Genomic DNA, 24,389 nt, shown 5'->3' with positions numbered 1-24,389 from the left:
AACAAATGCCTGATAAGCCAAATGGTAAACAAAGCTACCCAGGGCCTCAGCAACACAACTTGAAAACTAGAGGATTAAACATTTAAAATCAGCTCAACATTTATTATAAAGGAAGTGAGTGTAACTCCAACAACAATTTGAACCCTATCTCCTTAACCTCCTAATGTCCTCCAACTGCAAACATAATAACAAGTCTTGGACTTACCACCTATCCTGAAAGAGTGAGTACCAAAACAACTTTGATCCGTGCCAAACAAAATCAGTACCTTCTTCATTACTGACAGCATCTGAACAACACCGTTGTCATACTGATGGCAGAATACCACACCTGTTGATGATGCAATAATGCCCCTAAACTGAAACTGAACCAGACAAATTGGACTTGTTCCCTTCTTCAACACCTCCTTCACCTTCCCACTATGATATATTGTTGATTTTCTTAACTAAATCATTAAGACACCCACCGTCAATTGTTGTTTTGTACCTTCTCCCATAAAATTGGCGTTTTCAGTAGCTCCAAAACTCTAAAAGCTCCAAAAAACATCAAAACTGTGCATAATGTAAAAAACAATACTTCATATACTGAAAAAACAAATGCACTCCAACTTTGATAAAAAATTAAGCCAACAAATCTGCTCAGATCTATTCCCCACTGCAGGGTCCCTTGATTCTGACTTCACGCCAATCCCTCAAAATCCAGCTGCACAGCTCGTAGCCCCAAAATATTTTTCTATTGAAAGCCACCGCTGCCAGCTTCCATGCAGTAGCAACAGCTGATAAACCTTTAGCAATCAATTCCAAAATAAATGAAACTACACATTCATGCCTTGCTGCTGACCCAAGTACAGAATAGAGCCTTGGTCTTGCATCTCTTGCTCCCAAGCTTGTCTGTAGGCTCTCTTTGTAGAAAGACTAATTATTCTTTAATCAACTGCATAACTCTAACTACTCAAGAGCCCAGACCTCAATTGGTACTTCTGTCTTCTGAGTGTTTGCTCCCAGTGCTAGTCATTTGAATTTCTGCCACTGTGAACGAGACAAAGCATCCGCTAAGTTATTGTTCATACCTGGCACATACCGCACTTTGAACACAATATTAAACATCAAACAGACCAACATGAACCTCTGTAGCAAATACGACAAGTTAATGTCTCTAACTCTCAGTCCATTGACAAGCTGCACAGCAGTCTGATTATCCACATTAAACACCACTATATTGTTGACTAGCTTTTGGGCCCCCAGCAAAAAGAAACTAAAAGAGAAGAAAAAACCTCTAAAAATTATACGATTTAACCCTCATCTCTCCAAGCCTCAGGCCACCTTTCTAAACACCACCTAGCACCCCAGAACAGTATAGAACAAACTGCTTCTGCAGCATGCTAAAAAGAAATCCGTATCGGCCAAAGAAACTCATCTTCCACTGACAACAGCACAACACCTATGAAATGTTTGAGGTAAATCAGCCACATGTTTAGATCTCCTCTAATTGCTGCAGAAATGCAAACTCTGTGATGCTGTAATTTGTTAACCTACAAGGCAAAGCCTAAACGTCTAAAACAAATTGCTCCCACTCTTACAGCTCTGCATGCAAAGTTGGAATGGCCCAACAGCTTTTGTATCTTTCTTAGCCCCAGTTTCTTAGCCACTGTTGCCTCCTTGAACCTTTTTATGAGGGAGACTAGCTACCATAGCCACCGTATCAATTTCAGTGCCCAAAAACGTGAGCATGGTAAGTCTCTACTCATCCTTGTGTGGTGTAGCCGTGAGGGCACTGATTGTGAATATTGCCTCCTGGTACGTAGATTGAGTTTTCTTTACTTAGGGGTGGGATTGCTCTGGAGCCCAAATTAACCTGGATTCTCAATCTTAGGCCATTGCTACACCAGTCGTGTCAGGATTTTATCAAATGGCCGCTCTCCCACTTAATGTCTTGGACCAGGTTGCATTTTTCAATATGATCGCCCTCCCACGACTAGTATTCCTCATTCTTGGTTCGCAGGCTTAAATGATGGTGTGCGCTGCTTCCTTTGGGCTAATAATACCTCGAGAACAGCCTTTTGTTACTGCATTGAATTGTGCTACAAAGGCAGAATGGGGCTGTCTGATGTTCATCTGTATTACTGGGACTTGCAGCTCCAAACAATTAATGACTGGATATTTGGTGATTACGATGACCCCGCCTTCTGTCTAGAGATTTTACTTATGGACAGACAGCATACTATACATTTCTTATATAGCAACGCAATCTCTCATCTCTGCCGAAGGTGACAAGTGTTTACTCTCCTGTGCTGGTGGTGTTCCCTCTGGTGCGTTGGTTGGGACCATCAGCTTACGCAGATGACCCTCTTATGGCAGGGTAGCTGGATGCTAAAGTTGTGCAGTCTGGACAGGTTTAGCAAATGGTATCTAATAGGCATTTCCCATCTTGAGGATATCTGAGAGGGCTTGCAGCTGAAAGCCTTCCAGGTGCTCCAAGACAAATGACCTCTCCACAATACCCAATTCTAGAGATATAGTCTACTCTGTAACGCATTGGCTGTCTATGAGGTGCAACTGTTGGACCTTCCGGAGTACAGTCCTCTCAATTCTCAGGACCTATGAGCACCGCTGGTCTGAGGAGGGATACTGATCATTGGTCCTTAACTCCCCAGAGTCCTTTGGGGCCTTTGGGCTAGGTGGGAGGGTTGTGTGGATGAGCTGGGTGACCATGATAGGAGAGATGTTGGGAGGGCTCCACGAGAGCTAGTCATTCCAACTCGCCTATGCATGATTCAACTAAATACTTACATGTTTCAAACTTTACCCCACAGCACTTATGAAGAATTGGTGCACGCCCAACCCCTCCTTGCCATAGGTGCATGAGATCCGATGGAGACTTCTTTCACATGGTGTGGTCCAGCCCTGTTATAGAAAAATACTGGCTCTGTATTTTCGCTACATTAATTGCTGTTCTGGAAATGCCCTTTGATTGCTCTCCCTGTGTTGACATGTTCTGTCCCACAGTTTTTTCCTTTTTGTTGTCTGCTACTTTTGTCATGGATATACCATGTTTTGCACTGTGTACTACTTATCCCATGTGCTGTAAAACCAATAGCATTTTGTTTATAAAAAACAGAACGTGAGAGTGATAACGGGCCTTCAGTCTTGTCGAGTGACAAAGGGATGGCAAGTGTGTCTGTCAACATCTCACAATCTCACAATGCTCTCTCATTCTCAGATTGGTTATGCACCACAAGCAAATTCATCCAAATAGTGCATTGCACCTAAATATCCAGTTCTTAAAACAAAAAAACAGAACACCAGTGCAAAAAGACAACTAAAACTTACAAAAAAAATAACAAGATATGGCACACTCCATAGGTAACAATTTATCTAGAAAAACTGGCCATCAAGGAAAATCCCAACAACTCAAAGTGCAAAGGGTTACCCGGCAAAACAACCAAAAGACTTACTTTGTCACATTTTGGCAAGTGCGCACCAGCACCACAACAGCAACAAAACCGCGGGCCAAACAAATGACAAGATATATTAGTATATATTAAACAGACTCAGTATATAATTACTATTCTGATTTTAAAAAGTATTATATATTTAAAGATTACATGTATAAAGTACAACATGGACAATAAATCAAAAACATATGTTTTCTTTTTATTGTGTATGACAATTATTATGTATATGTTATGGCATAAGGAGTGCCATGAAAATACAATAAATTATACATTATTAACAGAAAAATTTAAGTATACAAACATGTATAAATTGTATTGCTTTATTCCAAATCCATTTTAGAACATTATAGTGTGTATTATGTAAAGCACTATAATTGCACTCTTTTTCTCAACTGGACCTGTGTATGGCAGTACAGACTGGTACGTAAAATAAAAGGCAAACAGCAATTGATTAAATTATTCCATTCATCTATTATGTTCTTTCCATTTGTAATTGATTGACATAAAAAAAATCTTTTACATTTTAGTCGGTTCATCAGTTAAACATCACCTCCTCTAGGTTTTGGTTTTTTACCATATCTATAACCTGCCATAGGATGTCATTCTCATTATGACTGGCATTTGTGAAATGATAAATTAGAGAAACATTCAACACTTTACAACAAATTCTTCTCTTATGTTGTAATGCAGGCTTTTACCTTATGCGATGTTTGGCCTTTGTTAATTAAATTGCAAGGACATCGAATGCTGTAAATATCAATCTGTGAGTTACATTTGGAGAAAAACTCCAAATCATGCTGTATATGCTGATGATGGAAGACTTTTGTCAATGGTAAAGTTGCAGGTAATGCAATTCCCACATTTATATTGTCATTTTGCAGGTGGTAAATTGTACTGCGATTTAATTGTGTTGGTCACAGGCTTAGGTTTATATGCTCGTACAAGGTGATGTTTCAAATTATGGCTCAGTTTGAAGGAAGAAAGTGGAACATCTAAAGACAATTCCCTGGAGCATAAAACATCACACTGTTAATTAATACTTTAAACAATTTTATAGTTACATGGACAGTAGGTTGTGGCACAAGTAGTTTTGTCAAGTGTAAGCTTTAGATTAAGTTGAAGTAAGATATCTCTTTGGGAATACCAGTCTCTTTTTAGAGTGTTTTACCAACTTCTCTGGGTATCCGCTTTCAATTAGTTTAGCAGACAGAACATTTGCTTCTCTGACAAAATAAAAAAACATTCTTGAATTTACAATTTCTGCAGACACTCAGAAATTGCTTATATGGAAGTCCATCACGCAGAGCACATGGGCAAAAACTCCTATTGTAGTAAAGCATTCTTCTGTAAGTTCCCTGAAAAGCGATTTGTAACAGTGATTTGTTTTAAAGCTTAATTGTGAGATCTAGATAGTCTATTTTTTAGTTGCTACTGTGGAATTTGAATTTTGTTTAGCCAAAGATCCGATTGGAAAGCTCATCTACGCTGCCAGACCAAATCATGAACATTTAATCTATGTATCTTTTCCATAGATAAATCTGTGGAAAAAATGGGTTTGGAGTGTTTAAAATGTGTGTGGTTTCAAGAAAATTGACAAAGAATAGCAAAGTATGGGGCATAAACAGCTTCCTTTGATGCCCCCTGCATTAGGAATAGTATTTCCCATTAAACAGAAAAATCTTTTGTCAAAGCAATTTCTAATATTTAAATAATTTAGTGGAACCGAGACTGGTGCGGACCTAGAATTCAGTAAGTTTTCTCTAACACCTATCCCTCCTTCCAGGGGGATATTCATATACACTGTTCAAAGTCACTAGTAATTCCTTGGAAAAGTAAAGTCAAAAGGCAAGTCTACTATGAGTTGAATAAAATGAGTACTGTTTGTGACATAGGTCTCTGTAAGAGGTACCATCTCTCTAATGAAAGAATCGATGCATATCCCAATGAGTTCTAAAATCATGCAGCATCCTAAGAGGATTGGTCTACTTAAAGGATTTTCCAAATTTTATGGATTTTTTGGCACGTGTACAGGACTGGAGTCTGGGTTCTTTTTGTTGGAAAAAAGGAACATATTTTTGCTTAATTTTGGGCTTTTGGTCATTACTTCATTGATGATAGTTTGTTTCTCTCTTTGGGAGGTTGTGGTCAAGCTACACATATTATTCAGAAATATAAATTTGTCTATTAATCTCATAGTCATTGAAGATATAGACTTCTATGACATTCCTCCTTCTTTATCACATGGTTTAATTACAGTATTATTATTCCTTTTTAGTTCTTCAAGAAATTTTCTTTCTTGGAGGCTGATATTATATGGGACAATAACAAGGCTTTGGTTGAGCAACTTCTGGTGGAATCTGATTACTCAAGGAATTGAAAGTTGATTTTGGGCAGAGGACTGTAAAGTCAGTGTTTGTCATACTATCATGATCACAGAAGATAATTTTTTTCTAAAAACCTGAAGGAGTTCTGCATGGATAGTAAACCAATCTGGTCTTTCTATGGTAATGAAGGAGGAGAAACCTTTACTCAGGAGTGAAATCTCTGATTAAGACAAGCAATGTTGTGAGAGATTAAAGATGGGTAACTTGGGGCACAATTTGTTAATATTGGGGTCCCTAATGGTAGCATTTCTGTCTGGTCTGGCGTTCGCTTGGTGGAAGATTGTTCTTGTGTTGTCCTCTGCACCGCCCTCAGATGTTCTGCTGGCCTTGGGCTGAAAAGAAACCTGTTGTTGGGCCTGTAAAGAAGTACTTGGGCCTTCCCCTATATTGGAGCTGCTTCAGTCTGCTAAGAGTCTGAGAAAGTAACAGCACATTGATATTGACCCTATGGTTGGCATCTGCCCTCGGTTTTTGGAGAGGAATTAGTGTTGAAATTGTCAGTCAGGGAAGGATAATTATACTCTTCATTATTGTTTTTATGTCACATGATTTTGGTTGCTTTTTGTGATATTCAGATTGATTCAAGTCTTTAATAGTTTTTTTTTTTTTTTTTTTTTTTCATGGCAGCCTTCTTATCAATATAGTGAGTGATTCTAGGATTGCTTTCTCGGGTTCTAAAAATTCTTCTAACTTAGGTTTACTATGCTCCACAGCAGTCTCTATTCCAAATACCATCCAATGCATGAAGGAGGTAGCTGTGATGTGGCTGAACCCACCCCTACATTTTTTGTTGTGAATAAAAATAGATGGCATGTTGCACACTTGTGAACGAAGGAGGATTATGTCTGCCTTGAGATACTTAGTGAGCACACTTGCATGAATTTGGTATAAACGTGTTTGTTTTTACTCAACTTTATCTAATGTTGCTTGTTTGGAGATGCATTGGTGATAGCAGGTGTCTGAAGCAGAGAGGGACCACTGATAAGTGTAGCAGTGTACTCCTCTGAATATGTAGAAAATTCCCTATCAGACAGTATGTAACTGTGAAAAAAGAGAAAACCAGAATAAACCCTTGCAGCATATTGGCTTGTAACAATAAGAATATGCCCAATTAGGCTACAACAAGAGCAATAACATATAAAAAACAACAGTGGTTCACTGTAGACTCACTTCAATTAAATACTGGTACAAATAATGTGGATTCTATAGATCTCCACAGTGTTACTGTGAGAAATTGGGTTGTTAGTTGACTGGGGTGTGAGCCCTGGACAATCAACAGCCACTTTCCCTTGCAGGCTGAACTACAGCATATCACTACATTAACATGTGCTTAACTCTAGGTATCTTAGCACAAAAAGCAGTCAAGCTTAACTTAGAGGCAATGTGTAAAGTATTTACGCAGCACACAAACATGTAATGAAGTGAAAACACAAGAAAAGCCCCAAACCAATTTAGAAAAATAGAATACATTTTAATAGATTATTTGACACCATCATTACAAAAGTCCAATCAGTAGAGCTGATTTTTTTTTTTTTTTTTACGTTTTTAAATAGAACCTTAATGATTGAAGCAGCAACCGTGGATATTTAGTCATGCAAGACCGTGTCAAAGTTGAAAAATATGGCCGACCGTGATATAATGCAGTTTGGATGCAAGAAGGTGAGTCGACCCAGTCAGCACTTGCATTTGGACTTTAAAACAAATTCGGAGGAAAATGTTCTGAGAAGGTAAAGTTCAGCGTGGCAAGGCTGTAGGAGGTGCCTGAGGAGGGAGTATTGTCGTAGGATAGCCTTGGGTTGAAGCTGTGATGACGTTTCTTACATTTGGACTTGGTCCCTGAAATGGAAGTTGCGACTCTCCAGTGGGACGAGGCAAAGTGCTGTAGCCGAAGACAGTTCCACAAGGCCGGATACCCCTTTAGAGAAGGACCACTGAAGCGGATTTGCTGCTGCAGAGAAGACCGTAGCGGGAGAAGTTGCACAGTCAATCCAACGACCGTGCACCTTAGACAGAGAGGTGAGCAGGTTGACCCTGGTATCCTTGTCCTGTGAGCAATAGCCACAAAGTTTCCGAGTCCCCACTTTTCAGTTTTGTCTCTCTGGTCACCTTCAGCACCACTTTCAAGTGTCCAGGACTGGTGGGGCACCACTTGTAGGCTTGGGGCTCACTCATGCTGGATTCAGGTATGGGTCCAAGGTGAAGGGAGCCTTTTGTGTCACTCAGGTTCAGATCAGGAGGCCAGCAAAGTAGCCCACTCTACTCCACTGCTCTCTAGACCGCTGCGCTCTACTTTGCACTATTCTACTCTATGCCATTGTACTTTAGTCCACTGCACTCTACTCTGCACCACTGCACTGTTAGCCACTTTAACCTACTCAGTATCACTCTACTGTATGCCACTCCTCTGTGTAACACTGCCCTCGACGCCCCTGCGCTGTATTGTGCACCACTCTACTTTGCGCCACTTTACTGTGCACCACTGCACTCTACTCTGCACCACCCAATACCACTCTACACCACTCTGCGTCACTGCACTCTACAGTAGTGTACTTTACTTTGTGCCACTGCAATCTGCAGCACTCTACACTGCGCCAATGCAGGAACGGGGGTTGGGTACACACTGCCTCACATCCCAGCACAGTTCGCCCATTTGCATCCTGGTAAATGCAGTTCATAGATAGCGCTTACTTGAAAATTATCTGTAGTTTTTCACCAAAGTTGGTGCAGACATTGCTGTATCTCTCTAGACACGTGTTTCTGGGTTTAGCCCTTCATCAGTAGAGAGTAGAGAACAAAGAAAATTCATCTGGGGTTGCTGGAAATGCTGCCAAAATCCTCTCAGGTCAAGTACCACTCACAGGCACCCAGGTGCATCTCCAAAGCTCGTCAGCTCAGTGGCTCAAGGGAGCCTTTTAAACAGGAAGGGGGGGTTGGGAGCACACTGCCTCACATCCCAGCACAGTTCGCCCCTTTGCATCCTGGTAAATGCAGTTCACAGTTAGCGCTTACTTGAAAATTAACTGTCGTTTTTCACCAAAGTTGGTGCAGACATTGCTGTATATCTCTAGACATGTGTTTCTGGGTTTAGCCCTTCATCGGTAGAGAGTAGAGAACAAAGAAAATTCATCTGTGCTGGGAAGTGAGTCAGTGTGCTCCCAACCTCCGTTCCTGTTTAAAAGGCTCCCTTGAGCCAGTGAGCTGACAAGCTTTGGAGATGCACCTGTGTGCCTTTGAGTGGTACTTGACCTGAGAGGATTTTGGCAGCATTTCCAGCAACCCCAGATGAATTTTCTTTGTTCTCTACTCTCTGCTGATGAAAGGCTAAACCCAGAAACATGTGTCTAGAGATATACAGCAATGTCTGCACCAACTTTGGTGAAAAACTACAGATCATTTTCAAATAAGCGCTAACTGTGAACTGCATTTACCAGGATGTAAAGGGGCGAACTGTGCTGGGATGTGAGGCAGTGTGCTCCCAACCCCCCTTACTGCGCCAATGCACTTTACATCCCTGCACTTTACGCCACTGAACTTTACGCTGGACTGCTCTACGCTTATGCACCACTCTACTCTGCGGTGCTCTACTCTGCGCCATTGCTCTCTACACTACTCAGCACCACTCTACTCTATACATCTGAGTCTACACCACTGTACTCTACGCCACTGCACTTTATGCCACTCTACTCTGCATCACTGTAATCTGTGCCAGTAAACTCTGCTACTGCACTCAAAACCATGCTATGCCACTGCACTCTACTCCATGTCACTCTACTCTACACCTCTCTACCCCACTGCACTATATGCCACTCTACCCCAATTTAGAAGAAACAAGAAGGGATAATTTAATGATGCCGTTCATGATTCATAGGGAAAAATGTTAAAGTGCCGTCGTCCAATTGATAAACCTTTGGCTATTAGACATGCATCATTTCTATTCCACGTGTTGGGATGACTGACCTAGCTATCTAAAACTACAGTACACGTTAGGTGCCCCACTTCTGCTCTTTGTGTTAGTTCTGTTTTTCTGTTGCCTAAGCTTGCACATTTAGGTCTGGGGTTTCACACTGCAACCATTAAAACATACCTGCACTTTCTGATATACTTAGCATTAGCTTTGTGTCTGCTCCTTTTAACCATTGGCTTTGTGTTTTTGGTCGACCAGTGTTACAAATGGGGTTTCTGGTTGACTAGAATATGCACCTCAGCCAGGAAGAACTCACCACTCTAGTCAGGGTGAGTTAGTTACACATCAAAGATAATCTAGGCTCACCCCCTGGTAGCTTGGCACAGAGCAGTTATGCTTATCCTCAGAGATCATGTGTAAAGCGTTTGCGCAACACACTCACACCAGTAACACAATGAATACACCAAAAAAGAGACTCCCCCACACAGAATGTAAAAAAATATTTTTTTATATGGGAATATATGTCATAGACCAAAACTAACATATATCATAAAGATTATGCATATGAAGCAATTACTGTTATAGGACTCTTCATCCTGATATCACCAGCATCAGTACACCATGCACCATGAGGTCAGCCATTATCTAGGACATGAAAACTAACAGGTTATGGAATAACACACGATTCATCCCAGGTCACGATGTACAGATCACAAGACACCTCTGTAAATACAGTGACCATGCATGCCTATTAGGTGTTATACAGTAATCAGGGAATGTTTAGGGCCTGCTGTGCATGTGATCATGAAAGGGGATGCACAACTTTCTAGGTTAGTACGAGTATAGTTACCTAGTTAGAAGAACTGGACATACAAAACTTCACAAAAATGTGTGCATCTTGGCCCCGTTCTCGCTAAACATTAAACCGTGCAGAGATGGAGTATGGACACTTAAAAAAATTTGAGCATACAAGTTTAACTTGGTGATGTACATCATTTTAGAAAATGAAACTTACCTGTAAGGAAATATCTGAAAGACGAGATGTAGAAAGCTGTTTCTCGAAAAAGTCCACTAAAGTTAAGTAAACTGTGTATAGTCCAATGGATCCCCAAAAGTCGGCAGAGGCAGAAATAGATGGGTCTAGTGCTCTTTTTGTGGTAGTATGGGCAAGCAGTTAGGCTTATCAAGGATTCGTGTTGAGCATTTGATGTACTCACAGAGGCAATAAATGAGACACATACTCAAAGAATAAATCCGAGGCCAATTTAGAAAAATAACAGTTGCTTTTATATATATGCTTTGAACCAAAGAACTTCGTTATGAGGTAAGCAGTTTTTAAATTAAAAATACTTTGCTGTTTCAAAAATCGGCAGTGCAATTTTCAGTCTTAATCTTTGGAAGCAAAACAAGAACGCTGTTTGTCAGGTAAGTACACAATTTACAATCCTAGTTTTAAAGGTTTTTAGATTAGCACTGGGCAAGGTTTGGATTGGTACCAAGAATGCACCAACAGGGGCATGTGGATGGCTGGTTACAGAGGTCAAAATTGGAGTCTGTGCCCAATGTTTATCAGTGGAGGCTGGGATGAAGACGTGCTGCTTCCATATAAGTACAAGCGGTGTCAAAGGTTGGTCTACGGGGGTTGAGGTGAGTACTGGGGGGCCAAAAGGCAGCACTAAACTTACACCCTCAGCGGCACAGGGGCGGCCTGTCACGCTGCGGCAGGCGGCGTGAGCCGAACATTCGGCTCTGGTCGCGGCGCGCCGCAGTAGGACGCGCCGTGCCCCTGCACTTTATTATCTTTGTCAAGGCCCCAAATTGGGCATGAAGCCTCACTACAGAATTGGCGAGATGCGCCCCCGTTACTTCCTGCCTCTCCCCACTCTCCCTTTTCCCCCACTTACCTTCTGTTTCTTTTTCTTTCTTTTCTGTCTTCCTCGTTTCTTCCTGACTTTATGCTTTTCTTTAATACCCATGATTCCCTTCTCTTTCCCAGCATACCTTCCTTTTCCCTGCATGCCTTGGAGCCTCACTTAATATGGTGCCTTTCCTTTGGAATTCTATGTTATGTTTCCAATCCAATATGGTGTCTTTTACTTCCTGCCGGTTACTTCCTGCTCTTTGGGTATATAAGGTTTGTGATTCCTGTCCTCTTTGCGCTGCAACACTTCCTTTGGGTGGTGATCTTCGCTCCTGTTCTTCTGCATCAGATATTTGATTTTTCTGAGCCTGTTCCAGATTTTTTTCTTGTCATTTTTGCCTTTTTGTTCAGATTGTTTTTACCTTTTGTTTTTTGTTTCAGGAGTTCCTATTTGAGGTTTTCTCCCTTTTGGGTTTTTTCCCTCGGGGGCTCCTTCTGGAGGGCATGGACACTGCCTTTGGCGTTCCTTCCGTCAGCAGCACCGTGGCTACCTGAAAGGGTCTCCCCTGTTTGGGCCATGGCAGAACCTATAAGAACAAGAACCTCACCACATTTCCAGTGGGCCACAGACACACACAACGAGTAGGTCGTGACACGGCAGGGTGTAGAGTGCCAACACAGTATGGGCGTCCAATGCTTTCCAATGGAAACAAGGGTGTCTGCTGAAGCACTGCTTACATGTGAGTAAAGCGGGGTCGGGGACCGATCTCTTGGAGTTGAAGTTAGTACAAGGGAGTGGCCACAAGGCAGCACCAGGCTTACACTTTCAGCGGCCGGATGTAGAGTGCCAACACAGCGTCGGGCGCCCAATGTTATTCAGCAGAGGAGATCACTGTCAGAAACGGGCTGCAGGCTCTGGCCAGGAGGGAGAAGAGGTCAACCCACAGCTGCTCAGGTAAGTTGAGATGCCAGGGGTCATAGGAACACCAACGTTTCATCTTCCCAATGCCCAGGTATGCCCTCACATGCAATATAATGTTCCCTACCTTTCTGGTGGACGGCCTGCTAGAGGAGTCACTGACATGTATTGCATGCAGTTCAGAGGGAACAGGGCACACAGCCTGTGCACCATGTTGTGTTTTCATTTTAGGTCTGCACCAAGACACGGTCTGTGGAAGCAGCACTATGTGCACTGAGTTAGGGGGTCCCTGACAGTGGTACAATTCGTGCGGCAGCCCTCAGGGTCTTTCCTTTAATACTGCATACCCTCTGTACCAGGGGTACCATTTAGTAGGGACTTATAATGGTAGCTAAACGTTTGCCAGTTTGGAAAAAACAACTGTGCAGTTTTAGGGAAAGAGACCTTGCACTCGCGCTGGGGACCTGTTTAACACCGACCGTGTGCACTTTCAGTCGCAATTGCACCAGAAACCAGGCAAAAAGTGTTGGGGGAGGGGTGACCATATCAAAAGAGGCACTTTCCTACACGAGACATCCCCTATGTGGGAAATTATTCTTCATATTCCTGCTAATGTCACTGCAATGAGTCATACTGTGTGTAGGAGGCTGGACTGGCTTGTAGTGAGTACCAAGGGGTACTTGCACCTTGCACCAGGCCCAGTTATCCCTTATTAGTGTATAGGGTGTCTAGCAGCTTAGGCTGATAAATAATGGTAGCTTAGCAGAGCAGCTTAGGCTGAATTAGGAGACGTGTGAAGCTACTACAGTACCACTTAGTGTCATATGCACAATATCATAAGAAAACACAATACACAGTTATACTAAAAATAAAGGTACTTTATTTTTATGACAATATGCCAAAGTATCTTAGAGTGTACCCTCAGTGAGAGGATAGGAAATATACACAAGATATATATACACAATAGCAAAAATATGCAGTATAGTCTTAGAAAACAGTGCAAACAATGTATAGTTACAATAGGATGCAATGGGGAAACATAGGGATAGGGGCAACACAAACCATATACTCCAAAAGTGGAATGCGAACCACGAATGGACCCCAAACCTATGTGACCTTGTAGAGGGTCGCTGGGACTATTAGAAAATAGTGAGAGTTAGAAAAATAACCCTCCCCAAGACCCTGAAAAGTGAGTGCAAAGTGCACTAAAGTTCCCCTAAGGACAAAGAAGTCGTGTTAGAGGAATAATGCAGGAAAGACACAAACCAACAATGCAACAACTGTGGATTTCCAATCTAGGGTACCTGTGGAACAAGGGGACCAAGTCCAAAAGTCACAAGCAAGTCGGAGATGGGCAGATGCCCAGGAAATGCCAGCTGCGGGTGCAAAGAAGCTTCTACTGGACAGAAGAAGCTGAGGTTTCTGCAGGAACGAAAAGGGCTAGAGACTTCCCCTTTGGTGGACGGATCCCTCTCGCCGTGGAGAGTCGTGCAGAAGTGTTTTCCCGCCGAAAGAACGCCAACAAGCCTTGCTAGCTGCAAATCGTGCTTTTAGCGTTTTTGGACGCTGCTGTGGCCCTGGAGGGACCAGGAGGTCGCAAATTGGACCAGGAGAGAGAGGGGATGTCGAGCAAGACAAGGAGCCCTCTCAGCAGCAGGTAGCACCCGGAGAAGTGCCAGAAACAGGCACTACGAGGATGCGTGAAACGGTGCTCACCCGAAGTCGCACAAAGAAGTCCCACGTCGCCGGAGAACAACTTAGGAGGTCGTGCAATGCAGGTTAGAGTGCCGTGGACCCAGGCTGGACTGTGCACAAAGGATTTCTGCCGGAAGTGCACGGAGGCCGGAGTAGCTGCAAAAGTCGCGGTTCCCAGCAATGCAGTCTAGCGAGGTGAGGCAAGGACTTACCTCCACCAAACTTGGACTGAAGAGTCACTGGACTGTGGGGGCCACTTGGACAGAGTTGCTGGATTCGAGGGACCTCGCTCGTCGTGCTGAGAGGAGACCCAAGGGACCGGTAATGCAGCTTTTTGGTGCCTGCGGTTGCAGGGGGGAGATTTCTTCGGAGCTTCTGGTGCAGAGAGGAGGCAGACTACCCCCACAGCATGCACAAACAGGAAAACAGTTGAGAAGGCGGCAGGATCAGCGTTACAGAGTTGCAGTAGTCGTCTTAGCTACTTTGTTGCAGTTTTGCAGGCTTCCAGCGCGGTCAGCAGTCGATTCCTTATCAGAAGGTGAAGAGAGAGATGCAGAGGAACTCGGCTGAGCTCTTGCATTCGTTATCTAAAGTTTCACCAGAGACAGAGACCCTAAATAGCCAGAAAAGAGGGTTTGGCTACCTAGGAGAGAGGATAGGCTAGCGACACCTGAAGGAGCCTATCAGAAGGAGTCTCTGACGTCACCTGGTGGCACTGGCCACTCAGAACAGTCCAGTGTGCCAGCAGCACCTCTGTTTCCAAGATGGCAGAGGTCTGGAGCACACTGGAGAAGCTCTGGACACCTCCCAGGGGAGGTGCAGGTCAGGGGAGTGGTCACTCCCCTTTCCTTTGTCCAGTTTCGCGCCAGAGCAGGGCTAAGGGGTCCCCTGAACCGGTGTAGACTGGCTTATGCAGAATTGGGCACATCTGTGCCCAACAAAGCATTTCCAGAGGCTGGGGGAGGCTACTCCTCCCCTGCCTTCACACCATTTTCCAAAGGGAGAGGGTGTCACACCCTCTCTCAGAGGAAGTTCTTTGTTCTCCCATCCTGGGCCAGGCCTGGCTGGACCCCAGGAGGGCAGATGCCTGTCTGAGGGGTTGGCAGCAGCAGCAGCTGCAGTGAAACCCCAGGAAGGGCAGTTTGGCAGTACCAGGGTCTGTGCTACAGACCACTGGGATCATGAGATTGTGCCAACTATGCCAGGATGGCATAGAGGGGGCAATTCCATGATCATAGACATGTTACATGGCCATATTCGGAGTTACCATTGTGAAGCTACATATAGGTAGTGACCTATATGTAGTGCACGCATGTAATGGTGTCCCCGCACTCACAAAGTTCAGGGAATTGGCTCTGAACAATGTGGGGGCACCTTGGCTAGTGCCAGGGTGCCCTCACACTAAGTAACTTTGCACCTAACCTTTACCAGGTAAAGGTTAGACATATAGGTGACTTATAAGTTACTTAAGTGCAGTGTAAAATGGCTGTGAAATAACGTGGACGTTATTTCACTCAGGCTGCAGTGGCAGGCCTGTGTAAGAATTGTCAGAGCTCCCTATGGGTGGCAAAAGAAATGCTGCAGCCCATAGGGATCTCCTGGAACCCCAATACCCTGGGTACCTCAGTACCATATACTAGGGAATTATAAGGGTGTTCCAGTAAGCCAATGTAAATTGGTAAAATTGGTCACTAGCCTGTTAGTGACAATTTGAAAGACATGAGAGAGCATAACCACTGAGGTTCCGGTTAGCAGAGCCTCAGTGAGACAGTTAGGCACTACACAGGGAACACATACATATAGGCCACAAACTTATGAGCACTGGGGTCCTGACTAGCAGGGTCCCAGTGACACATAACAAACATACTGAAAACATAGGGTTTTCACTATGAGCACTGGGCCCTGGCTAGCAGGATCCCAGTGAGACAGTGAAAACACCCTGACATACACTCACAAACAGGCCAAAAGTGGGGGTAACAAGGCTAGAAAGAGGCTACTTTCTCACACTGTGGTGTGCTATATTTTGATGTTCCTAATGCAGCTAATTTCCATCCATTCATTTCAATTTAAAGATGAGGGTCACGTAAACCAAGATTCCACTGTGTTCTCTCTCCCCTTTACCAGCTCTGCTTAGGTTGAAAAGTTTGTCATGGTTTTGCTTATTCAATTAACCTTTTGCAGCTTACATCACAATTTTGCATTGTTCTTGTCTTTAAAATGTATCATATTCTTCATATTTTCCCTGTCTTCACTTTTACATGTGGTTTCTGGGTCTAATTTTCCACACAAACCTGTCTTTTAGCTGGCATTCTTGATCATCAAGGATGGTAATGGAATGAGTGATAACAATTTGAAAAATACCAAATTCTCTTTTACAGAATATGCTCTGGTAAGCAAATCCTCCAGTTTGTTGGCAATTAAGCAAGAAGACCATACTGAGTTTGATGCCTTGCAGGAATCCGAAACAAAGAACAAACCCACATGTGAGTATCAAAATAAATAGATAACACTCCATATCACCTAGCAGTCTTATTCTCATCCCACACAGAAAATGAGCCTTCAAATGCTGAGAACCTCTGTCACCTGGTGCTTTCCACAGGAAAGACCACTCTATACCTAGAGATATAAAATATACATAGTATAGAGATATAGTCTCTTACCTTCCTTTCCTGGAGTCTAGAAGATAGGTAGGTTAGGTACACCCTACACCACCCTAACACACACATCATGCCTACTGCTGAATCTAGCTCTGAGGTCATGGGCACTCCCTATGAGGGCATGACTTTCAAGAAATTGAAGGGGCTTTGTTCAGACAGGAAATTAGATGTGGGGGAGAATCCCAGAAAGAATATCCTTTTGAGCCTTCTCCTTCAGGATGACAGCCAGGAGGAGGAGGGAGATTCTGAACCCATTGAATTAGATAATCTTCCAGGTTCAGGGGAGGGTTCTTCCAAGGATCTTGTACCTAGCAGACCCACTAGTGTATCTGGTAGTGGGAGGGGTAGTCACTCATGTAGGGCTCCCTTCACACTCAGAGGACAGGTAGCTAGGGTCACAAAAGGTAGGGAAAGATCCACCTCTGCCCATTCCAATATCACCTCAGTGTCTGAGGGATCACACTGCACAACTCTGGGAGATGACTCCATAGATAGGGAGCTCATGAAACTGAGACTGGAGGAGGCCAGGCTGAGGCTGCAGCAGAAGCAACAGCTAGCCCTAGACAGGGAGGCCTTGGCAGTGGAGAGGAAAAGGCAGGGGTTAGGGTCAGTATCCCATGGTGGCAGCAGTTTTAGGGATTATAGAGACAGTGTGTTCCCTCATACTACAAGGTAGGGGATTTTATATATATATATATATATATGTATATATATATATATGTATATATATATATATATATATATATATATATATACATACATACATACATACATATATTGCTGCTTTTGAGAGGGTCTGTAAAGTTCAGAGGGTCCCTCAAAGGCAGTGGGCTGCTATTCTGTGGTTGTCCTTCTCTGACAAGGGGCGGGACAGACGTCTCAGTGAAGAGGATGTAGACAACTACAGCATTTTTTTAAACGGCTCTTTTTGAAGGTTTTGGTCTCACCACTGAACAATTCAGGATAATGTTCAGGGATACCAGAAAAGAGGCCTCACAGGATTGGGTTGACTTTGTGGACTGTTCTGTTAAAGCTTTAGAAGGCTGGCTAGATGGCAGCAAAGTGTTCGATTTGAGGGCTTGTACAATCTGTTGTTGAGAGAGAGCATATTTTAAATAACTGTGTGTATGACTTGTTGCATCAGTACTTGGTAGACTCAGATCTGACCTCTTCCCAAGAATTGGGAAATAAGGCAGACAAATGGGTCAGAACATGGGTGAGCAGAAAAGGCCATACAGGGGTTGACCAGGACAAGAAGAAGGGTGGTAAGTCACGTGACAAAGGTGGAGACAAAGATAAAATCATAGAGTCTTCTTCAGGCCCCAAAACTCTTCTGGGGGTGGGTCTAAATCCTCTTCTCACAACCATCAGAATAAAATGCCTTGGTGCTATATCTGTAGAAATAAAGGTCATAGGGCAGGAGACAGCTCTTGCCCTAAGAAAAGCACCAAACCTCCCACCAAAAAATAACAGTACAAATAGTCAGTCCAAGGGTATAGCAGGGCTCACTTTGGGAAGTGTATTGGGGTTTGGTTTAGTTAGGGAAACCACTGAGGCTGTTTTAGTCTCTGATGGTGGCATTGACCTTGCCACCCTTGTTGCTTGTCCTCCTAATATGGATAAGTACAAGCAACAACCCCTAATAAATGGTGTTCAGGTTGAGGCCTGCAGGGACACAGGTGCCAGTGTCACAATGGTGACTGAAAAAATGGTGTTCCCTGAGCAACACCTACTTGATCATCAGTGCTGAGTGACTGATGCCCATAACAGCATTATAAGCCACCTCATGGCTGTTGTTGATCTCAACTGGGGAGGGGTCACTGGTCCTAAAAAAAAGTTGTGGTATCTGCAGACCTACCTGTAGAGTGTCTACTAAGGAGTGACTTGGAGACTTTAGCTTGGGCTGAAGTGGAGTTGGAGGCCCATGCAGCCATGCTGGGCATTCCTGGGCTTATCTTTGCTTTGACAAGGGCTCAGGCCAAAAAGAATAGAGGACAGGGAAACGTGGATCCTGAAACTAAGAACCAAAAGCAGGGGTAGAAAGGGTTAAAAGTTATGCACTATCCCTCCCTCTACTGATAATCCCCCCTTTGAGGAGGAGGAGTCAACTACCTGGACAGAACCTACATCTGAAGAACTTCAGGCTGATACAGCAGAACTCTTAGGTGCAGGGGGGCCTGCTAGGGAGGAGTTAAGTGTGGCACAGCAAACTTGACCCACACTTGAGGGTTTAAGACCGCAAGCTGTCAAAGAAGAGGCAGGGGACATCAGTGGCACCCATAGGGTGTACTGGAGAACAATCGCTTGTATTCTGAGTCAAGGGACCCAAAACCTGGTGCCACCAGGAGACTGGTCATTCCCTTACAATACAGAGAATTTGTGTTAACCTTGGCACATGATACTGCCCTTGCTGGACGTCTGGGGCAAAGTAAGACCTGGGACAGACTGGTCCCTCACATGTCTGAAGATACCAAGGAGTTTTGTTGCTCCTGTGTCACTGGTCAAGCCAGTGGCAAGACAGGTAGCGCTCCAAAGGACCCCTTAATTCCACTGCCAGCGGTTGGGGTACCCTTTGAAAGGGTAGGGGTTGATATTGTAGGCCCCCTTGGCCCTCCCACAGCTTCTGAAACAGATTGATTCTGGTGGTGGTGGACCATGCCTCCAAGTATCCAGAAGCTATACCTCTTAGGACCACTACAGCACCTGCAGTGGCCAAAGCCGTTCTGTGAATCTTTTCCAGGGTGGGTTTCCCAAAAGAGGTGGTGTCAGACAGAGGTAGCAACTTCAGGTCTGCATACCTAAAAGTAATGTGGAAAGAGTGTGGTGGAACTTATTAATTCACTACACCTTACCATCCCCAGACAAATGGGTTGTTTGCACGTTTTAACAAAACACTCGAAGGCATGATTATAGGACTCTCTGAAAAACTCAGGAGGAGATGGGATGTCTTATTACCATGCCTCCTTTTTGCCTACAGGGAGGTACCCCAAAAAGGAGTGGGCTACAGCCCCTTTGAACTCCTCTTTGGTCACCCTGTTAGGGGTCCATTAGCTCTTGTCAAGGAGGGTTGGGAGCAACCCCTGTAGCCCCCTAAAAAGATATGGCGGATTATGTGCTTGGCCTTGAGTACATGAGGGAGGCCACTAAGAACCTTCAGGCAAGCCAAGAATTGCAGAAGCAATGGCATGACCAGAAGGCTATCCTGGCAGTGTACCAACCAGCACAGAAAGTGTGGGTCCTGGAGTCTGTGGCTCCAAGGGCTCTCCAAGACAAATGAAATGGACCACACATCATGGTGGAAAAGAAGAATGAGGTCACTTATTTAGTTGACCTTGGCACTCCTAGAGGTCCTCTCCGAGTACTTCATGTGAACCTCCTAAAGCCCTACTATGAAAGGGCTGACTTAACCCTGTTCATGGCCACTGATGAGGGATAGGAGGAAGAGATTGACCCTCTCCCTGATCTCTTCACCACCACTGCAGCTGATGGCTCAGTGGATGCAGTAGTCCTAGTAGGCTGCCTTACTTAATCTCAGAATGAGGACTACAGGAACCTAGACCAGGTCTCAACTGTTTTCTCTCACACCTCGTGAGACTACATGTTGTGAACACACCAATGACACAGCAGACAGTTTGCCTGTTAAAAACAAAATTTATAGGCAACCTGATCATTTTAGGGATTGCACCAAAGCTGAAGTTCAGAAAATGTTTGACCTAGGAGTGATTGAGCTCACTGACAGCTCCTGGGTTAGCCGAGTGTTGCCGGTACCAAAACCTCACTCATAACAATCGGAAAAGGGAGATGAGGTTCAGTGTAGATTACAGAGGGCTAAACACAGTCACTAAGACTGATGCTCACCCTATACCCAGGTATGTGCTTCTTGAACTTGGTCCCCTTGTTCCACAGGCACAGGGCCAGGAATCCACTGTTGGTGTCTTGCAGTCTCTTCTGGTTCTTGCATAATCTTCTTTCTTGTGTTTCTGTGTGTTCTAGGAAAGTTACTGTGTTTTACTCCTGCTTTTCTCTGGGCACTGGGGTGGATCCTAGTATTTACTTTCAGTGTTTTCTAGTACTCCCAGTGACCCTGTACACGCTACAGTTGCCTAGGTGGGAAACCGGCATTCGCATTCTACTTTATTAGTATATGGTTTGTGTTCTCCCTAGGCCCATTTCTAACTATTGTGATTTTCACTAATTGCACAGTTTTCTAACTGTTTTCATGCATATTTCTGCATACTATTGTCTATCATTTTTGTATTACTTACCTCCTAAGGGAGTATGGTGTCTTTGGTAATTTTGTTATTTGTGTCACCGAAGTAAAGTACCATTATTTTTGTAACACTGAGTGTTTCTTTCATGTGTGTGAGTACTGTGTGACTACAGTGGTATTGCATGAGGTTTGCATGTCTCCTAGATAAGCCTTGGATGCTCATCCACAGCTACCTCTAGAGGGCCTGGCTTCTAGCCACTGCCTACATTTCACTAATAAGGGGTCACTGGACCTGGTATAAGGTGCAAGTGCCTTAAGTACCCACTACAAACCAGGGCAGCCTCCTACAGTCACAGACCCAACACACACTGCTGGACACACCCTTGACCCCATATTCACCTCTAGCAACAGAATCAAATAAAGTCACACTACAGAGCTCACCTGGAGCGACCATGCCATCATCCATTTCAGCTACCTCTTCACACCGAACAGAACACTCAGACCTCCTTCCACCTCACATCGAAATGGGAGCAAGATATCTGAAAAACAATTGTTGGACACCCTCAACTCCTACCTGCTGAACACTACTCACCAGTACCTTGCCTGACCGTACCACGGGCATCAACAGAGATTTTGGCACTTCACCTCCTGGATATCACAATGCGCAAACATTGTTGCCCCCACTAAATCTTCCAAACCCAACAAAACCTTCAAACAAGCAAGCTGGTACATGCCGGATCTCTGAACCGCAAAACGTACCTGCAAACAACTAGAAAGGAAATGTCACTGATCCAAACTCCCCAACGACCAAACCGCACCCAAGGACACTCTCAACTGCTACCACAAACTCATAAACAATGCTAAAAAGCAAGCCTTGGTCACTCTCATTGAAGTCAGTTCAAAATGCAACAAATAAGTCTTCACTGTTGTCAAAGAGTTTACCAACCCATAAGCACTAGAGAAAACCATACCCCCTACAGAGGAACTGTGCGACTCCCTCGCTAACTACTTTCACTTCAAAATCACTACTGTTTACAGGATCGTTGCACCCCAGCCTAACGCAGCTGAAGGGATACCCCTTCCAAACACAGAATGTACAAGTGGAATCCGCTCATTACCCAAAATACCACCGACATTGTGACAACCATCCACTCAGGATCCCCCACAGACCCATGCCCACATCACATGTTCATCCTTGGCATCAACAACATCAGCAGCAGATTCACAGACATCCTCAACTCATCCATCATCTTAGCCATCTACCCTGACTAGAAGCACAGAAGCATCAAACCTTTCCTCAAGAAACCCTCTGCTGACCCCCAACAACCTAAAAAACTACTGACCAGTCTCCTTGCTCCCTTTCCCAGCAAAGGTACTAGAGAAAGCCATCAACCAGCAACTCTACCTCACCAACACCCCCACCCCCTCTCCTCCCTAACCCTCTTCATCGCCTCCTCATGACAGAACATGCCCACAGTGTAAGGGGTCCTCATCGACAACAAACTAAGAACCAGGCCAACACAGTTTCCTCCCCCTGTTTCGACACCTATTGCCTCCTATGTAAGACCTTCGAGTGGCTCCCCACTGTAGTGCTTTTCTCTTATTTAGTTTCTAAGCACTAACATAACACACCAGAAATGCACTTCTGAGGTCAAAGAAGACTTTTATTGTTGTTAATTCTTCCCCAACCCCAATTTTTATGTATGACGAATTAGTAGCTTTCAAGTCCGCGTTAATCAAACAAAATATATCAGTTTGCAATATACACAGCAGGTTATATTTATAAGATATTGAATGCAAAGCAAAACAAATACTTCACCGTGTGGGAACTATTTACAGCTTCATCTTTCTAAGGTCTGCAAGCTGATGACCCCTGTCAGCCGCGAGAAAGAGATTCATCTACCCACACGGGATTGCTGGCAGCTGGCGCCAAGCTCCAGCACGAGGTCCGGCAGATTCGAATCTGACTCTCTGCAGCCTGTTACATTCGTTAAAAAGGTGTGCCCCCTCCTCTCAGACCTGGGAAACTGAGCAAGCCTTTTGGAGACTGGCCAGGTCTCCAAGACTACTCCTGTTCCCAAGCTCTAGCGAAGAAAAACAACACCCATGTACTCTCTCTTATCATGTCTAGTCTACTGTGAGAAAAACATCTTGGTTCTCTTGTGCAAAAACACAGCTTGGAAAAATACAGCTTGGATTCTCAACTGCAATGTCTAACTCCACGTTAAAGGCAATGGGCAGCTAACCTAAATATCAAATGCAATGTCTAGTGTCATGTCAAAGCCAATAGGCAGCTGAGCTGAATACAAAATGCAATGTATAATATCATGTCAAAGCCAATAGGCATGCAATGTCAAAGCCAATAGGCGGCTAGACTGGATACAGCATGTCAAAGCCAATAGGCAGAATACAGAATGTAATGGCTAATGCAATGTCAAAGCCCATAGGCGGCTCAACTGAATACAGAAAGTAATGGCTAATGCCATGTCAAAGCCAATAGGCAGAATACAGATGCAATGTCAAAGCCCATAGGCGGCTAAACTGAACAAAACATACCATGTGCTACTGGTGAACATTGAGCAACTAATATGCGCAGTGGTGAAACACAAAGTCATTGGTCAAAACAAAATTTAACAAATGGCAGTACATTCCGCCCTTTGACCAATGAATTTTTGTTTCACATATCTCTTGTTTCAAACAAAAACAAAAAACATCAGCACAAAAAAACATTATCAGCAAGTCACATTTGAATGATCAAAACAATCCCTGTAAAGCAATAGAAGTGAATTAACACATTGATCTCATAACCTTTCACATCAGATACATCTACACAGAAAAGACTGAGCAATTTGTACTCTGAATGAGTCTCTAATTCAACAGTGTTAGCAATTTGATGTAGCATGAGTTCTACTCATGTAAAGGTGCACGGTCCACCTGAAAGGTATGCTGGAAGATAAGCAAAAGTCAGAGTTCCATACGAGCTTAGTTCCAGTGGAAGAATGCAATCAAACAAGTTGAACTTGAACTGAAGGCGCAGTTTGCGCAAAATGGATCCATGGTGCTGGCACTTTACTCAGCCAGGTTCAGGTTGGGGATTCGGTCCCTTCCCCGACCCCACACGCACACACCGGAAGGGGGACCACACAGCACACTCAGGGACAGTGGCGAAACGTGGTAGGATCTGCAAAAGAAACAAGTATGACTTTTCTTGCAAATAACATTTTTCATTTAAACTGCACCCTTCCTCTTTCTTTCCCTGTTTTATAATCAGCAGGATGTTTTTGGGGCCCTTTGTTATATTTTCTGC

The 24,389-nt window shown here is 44.0% G+C and overlaps 1 protein-coding gene across 6 annotated transcripts in view; it reads left to right on the top strand.

Moving 5' to 3' along the window:
* The window catches only part of LOC138265814 (zinc finger protein 70-like), a 244,651-nt gene that overhangs the window by 34,386 nt on the left and 185,876 nt on the right, over nt 1-24,389 (top strand). For 3 of the 6 annotated variants that reach the window (XR_011199429.1, XM_069213900.1, XM_069213882.1), the window contains exons 1-2: nt 7,502-7,852; nt 16,594-16,698. Coding sequence is in view for 5 of the 6 variants with exons in the window: in XM_069213900.1 (XP_069070001.1) it covers nt 7,678-7,852; nt 16,594-16,698 (280 nt within the window). In the remaining variant the exon portion in view is untranslated. The other 3 variants (XM_069213892.1, XM_069213909.1, XM_069213918.1) reach the window with 2 other exon arrangements.

This window comes from Pleurodeles waltl, chromosome 2_1, assembly GCF_031143425.1.
Source record: "Pleurodeles waltl isolate 20211129_DDA chromosome 2_1, aPleWal1.hap1.20221129, whole genome shotgun sequence".
Lineage (NCBI taxonomy): Eukaryota > Metazoa > Chordata > Amphibia > Caudata > Salamandridae > Pleurodeles > Pleurodeles waltl.
Note: the sequence above shows the minus strand (reverse complement) of the source record. Positions and strands in the feature narration are given on the sequence as shown.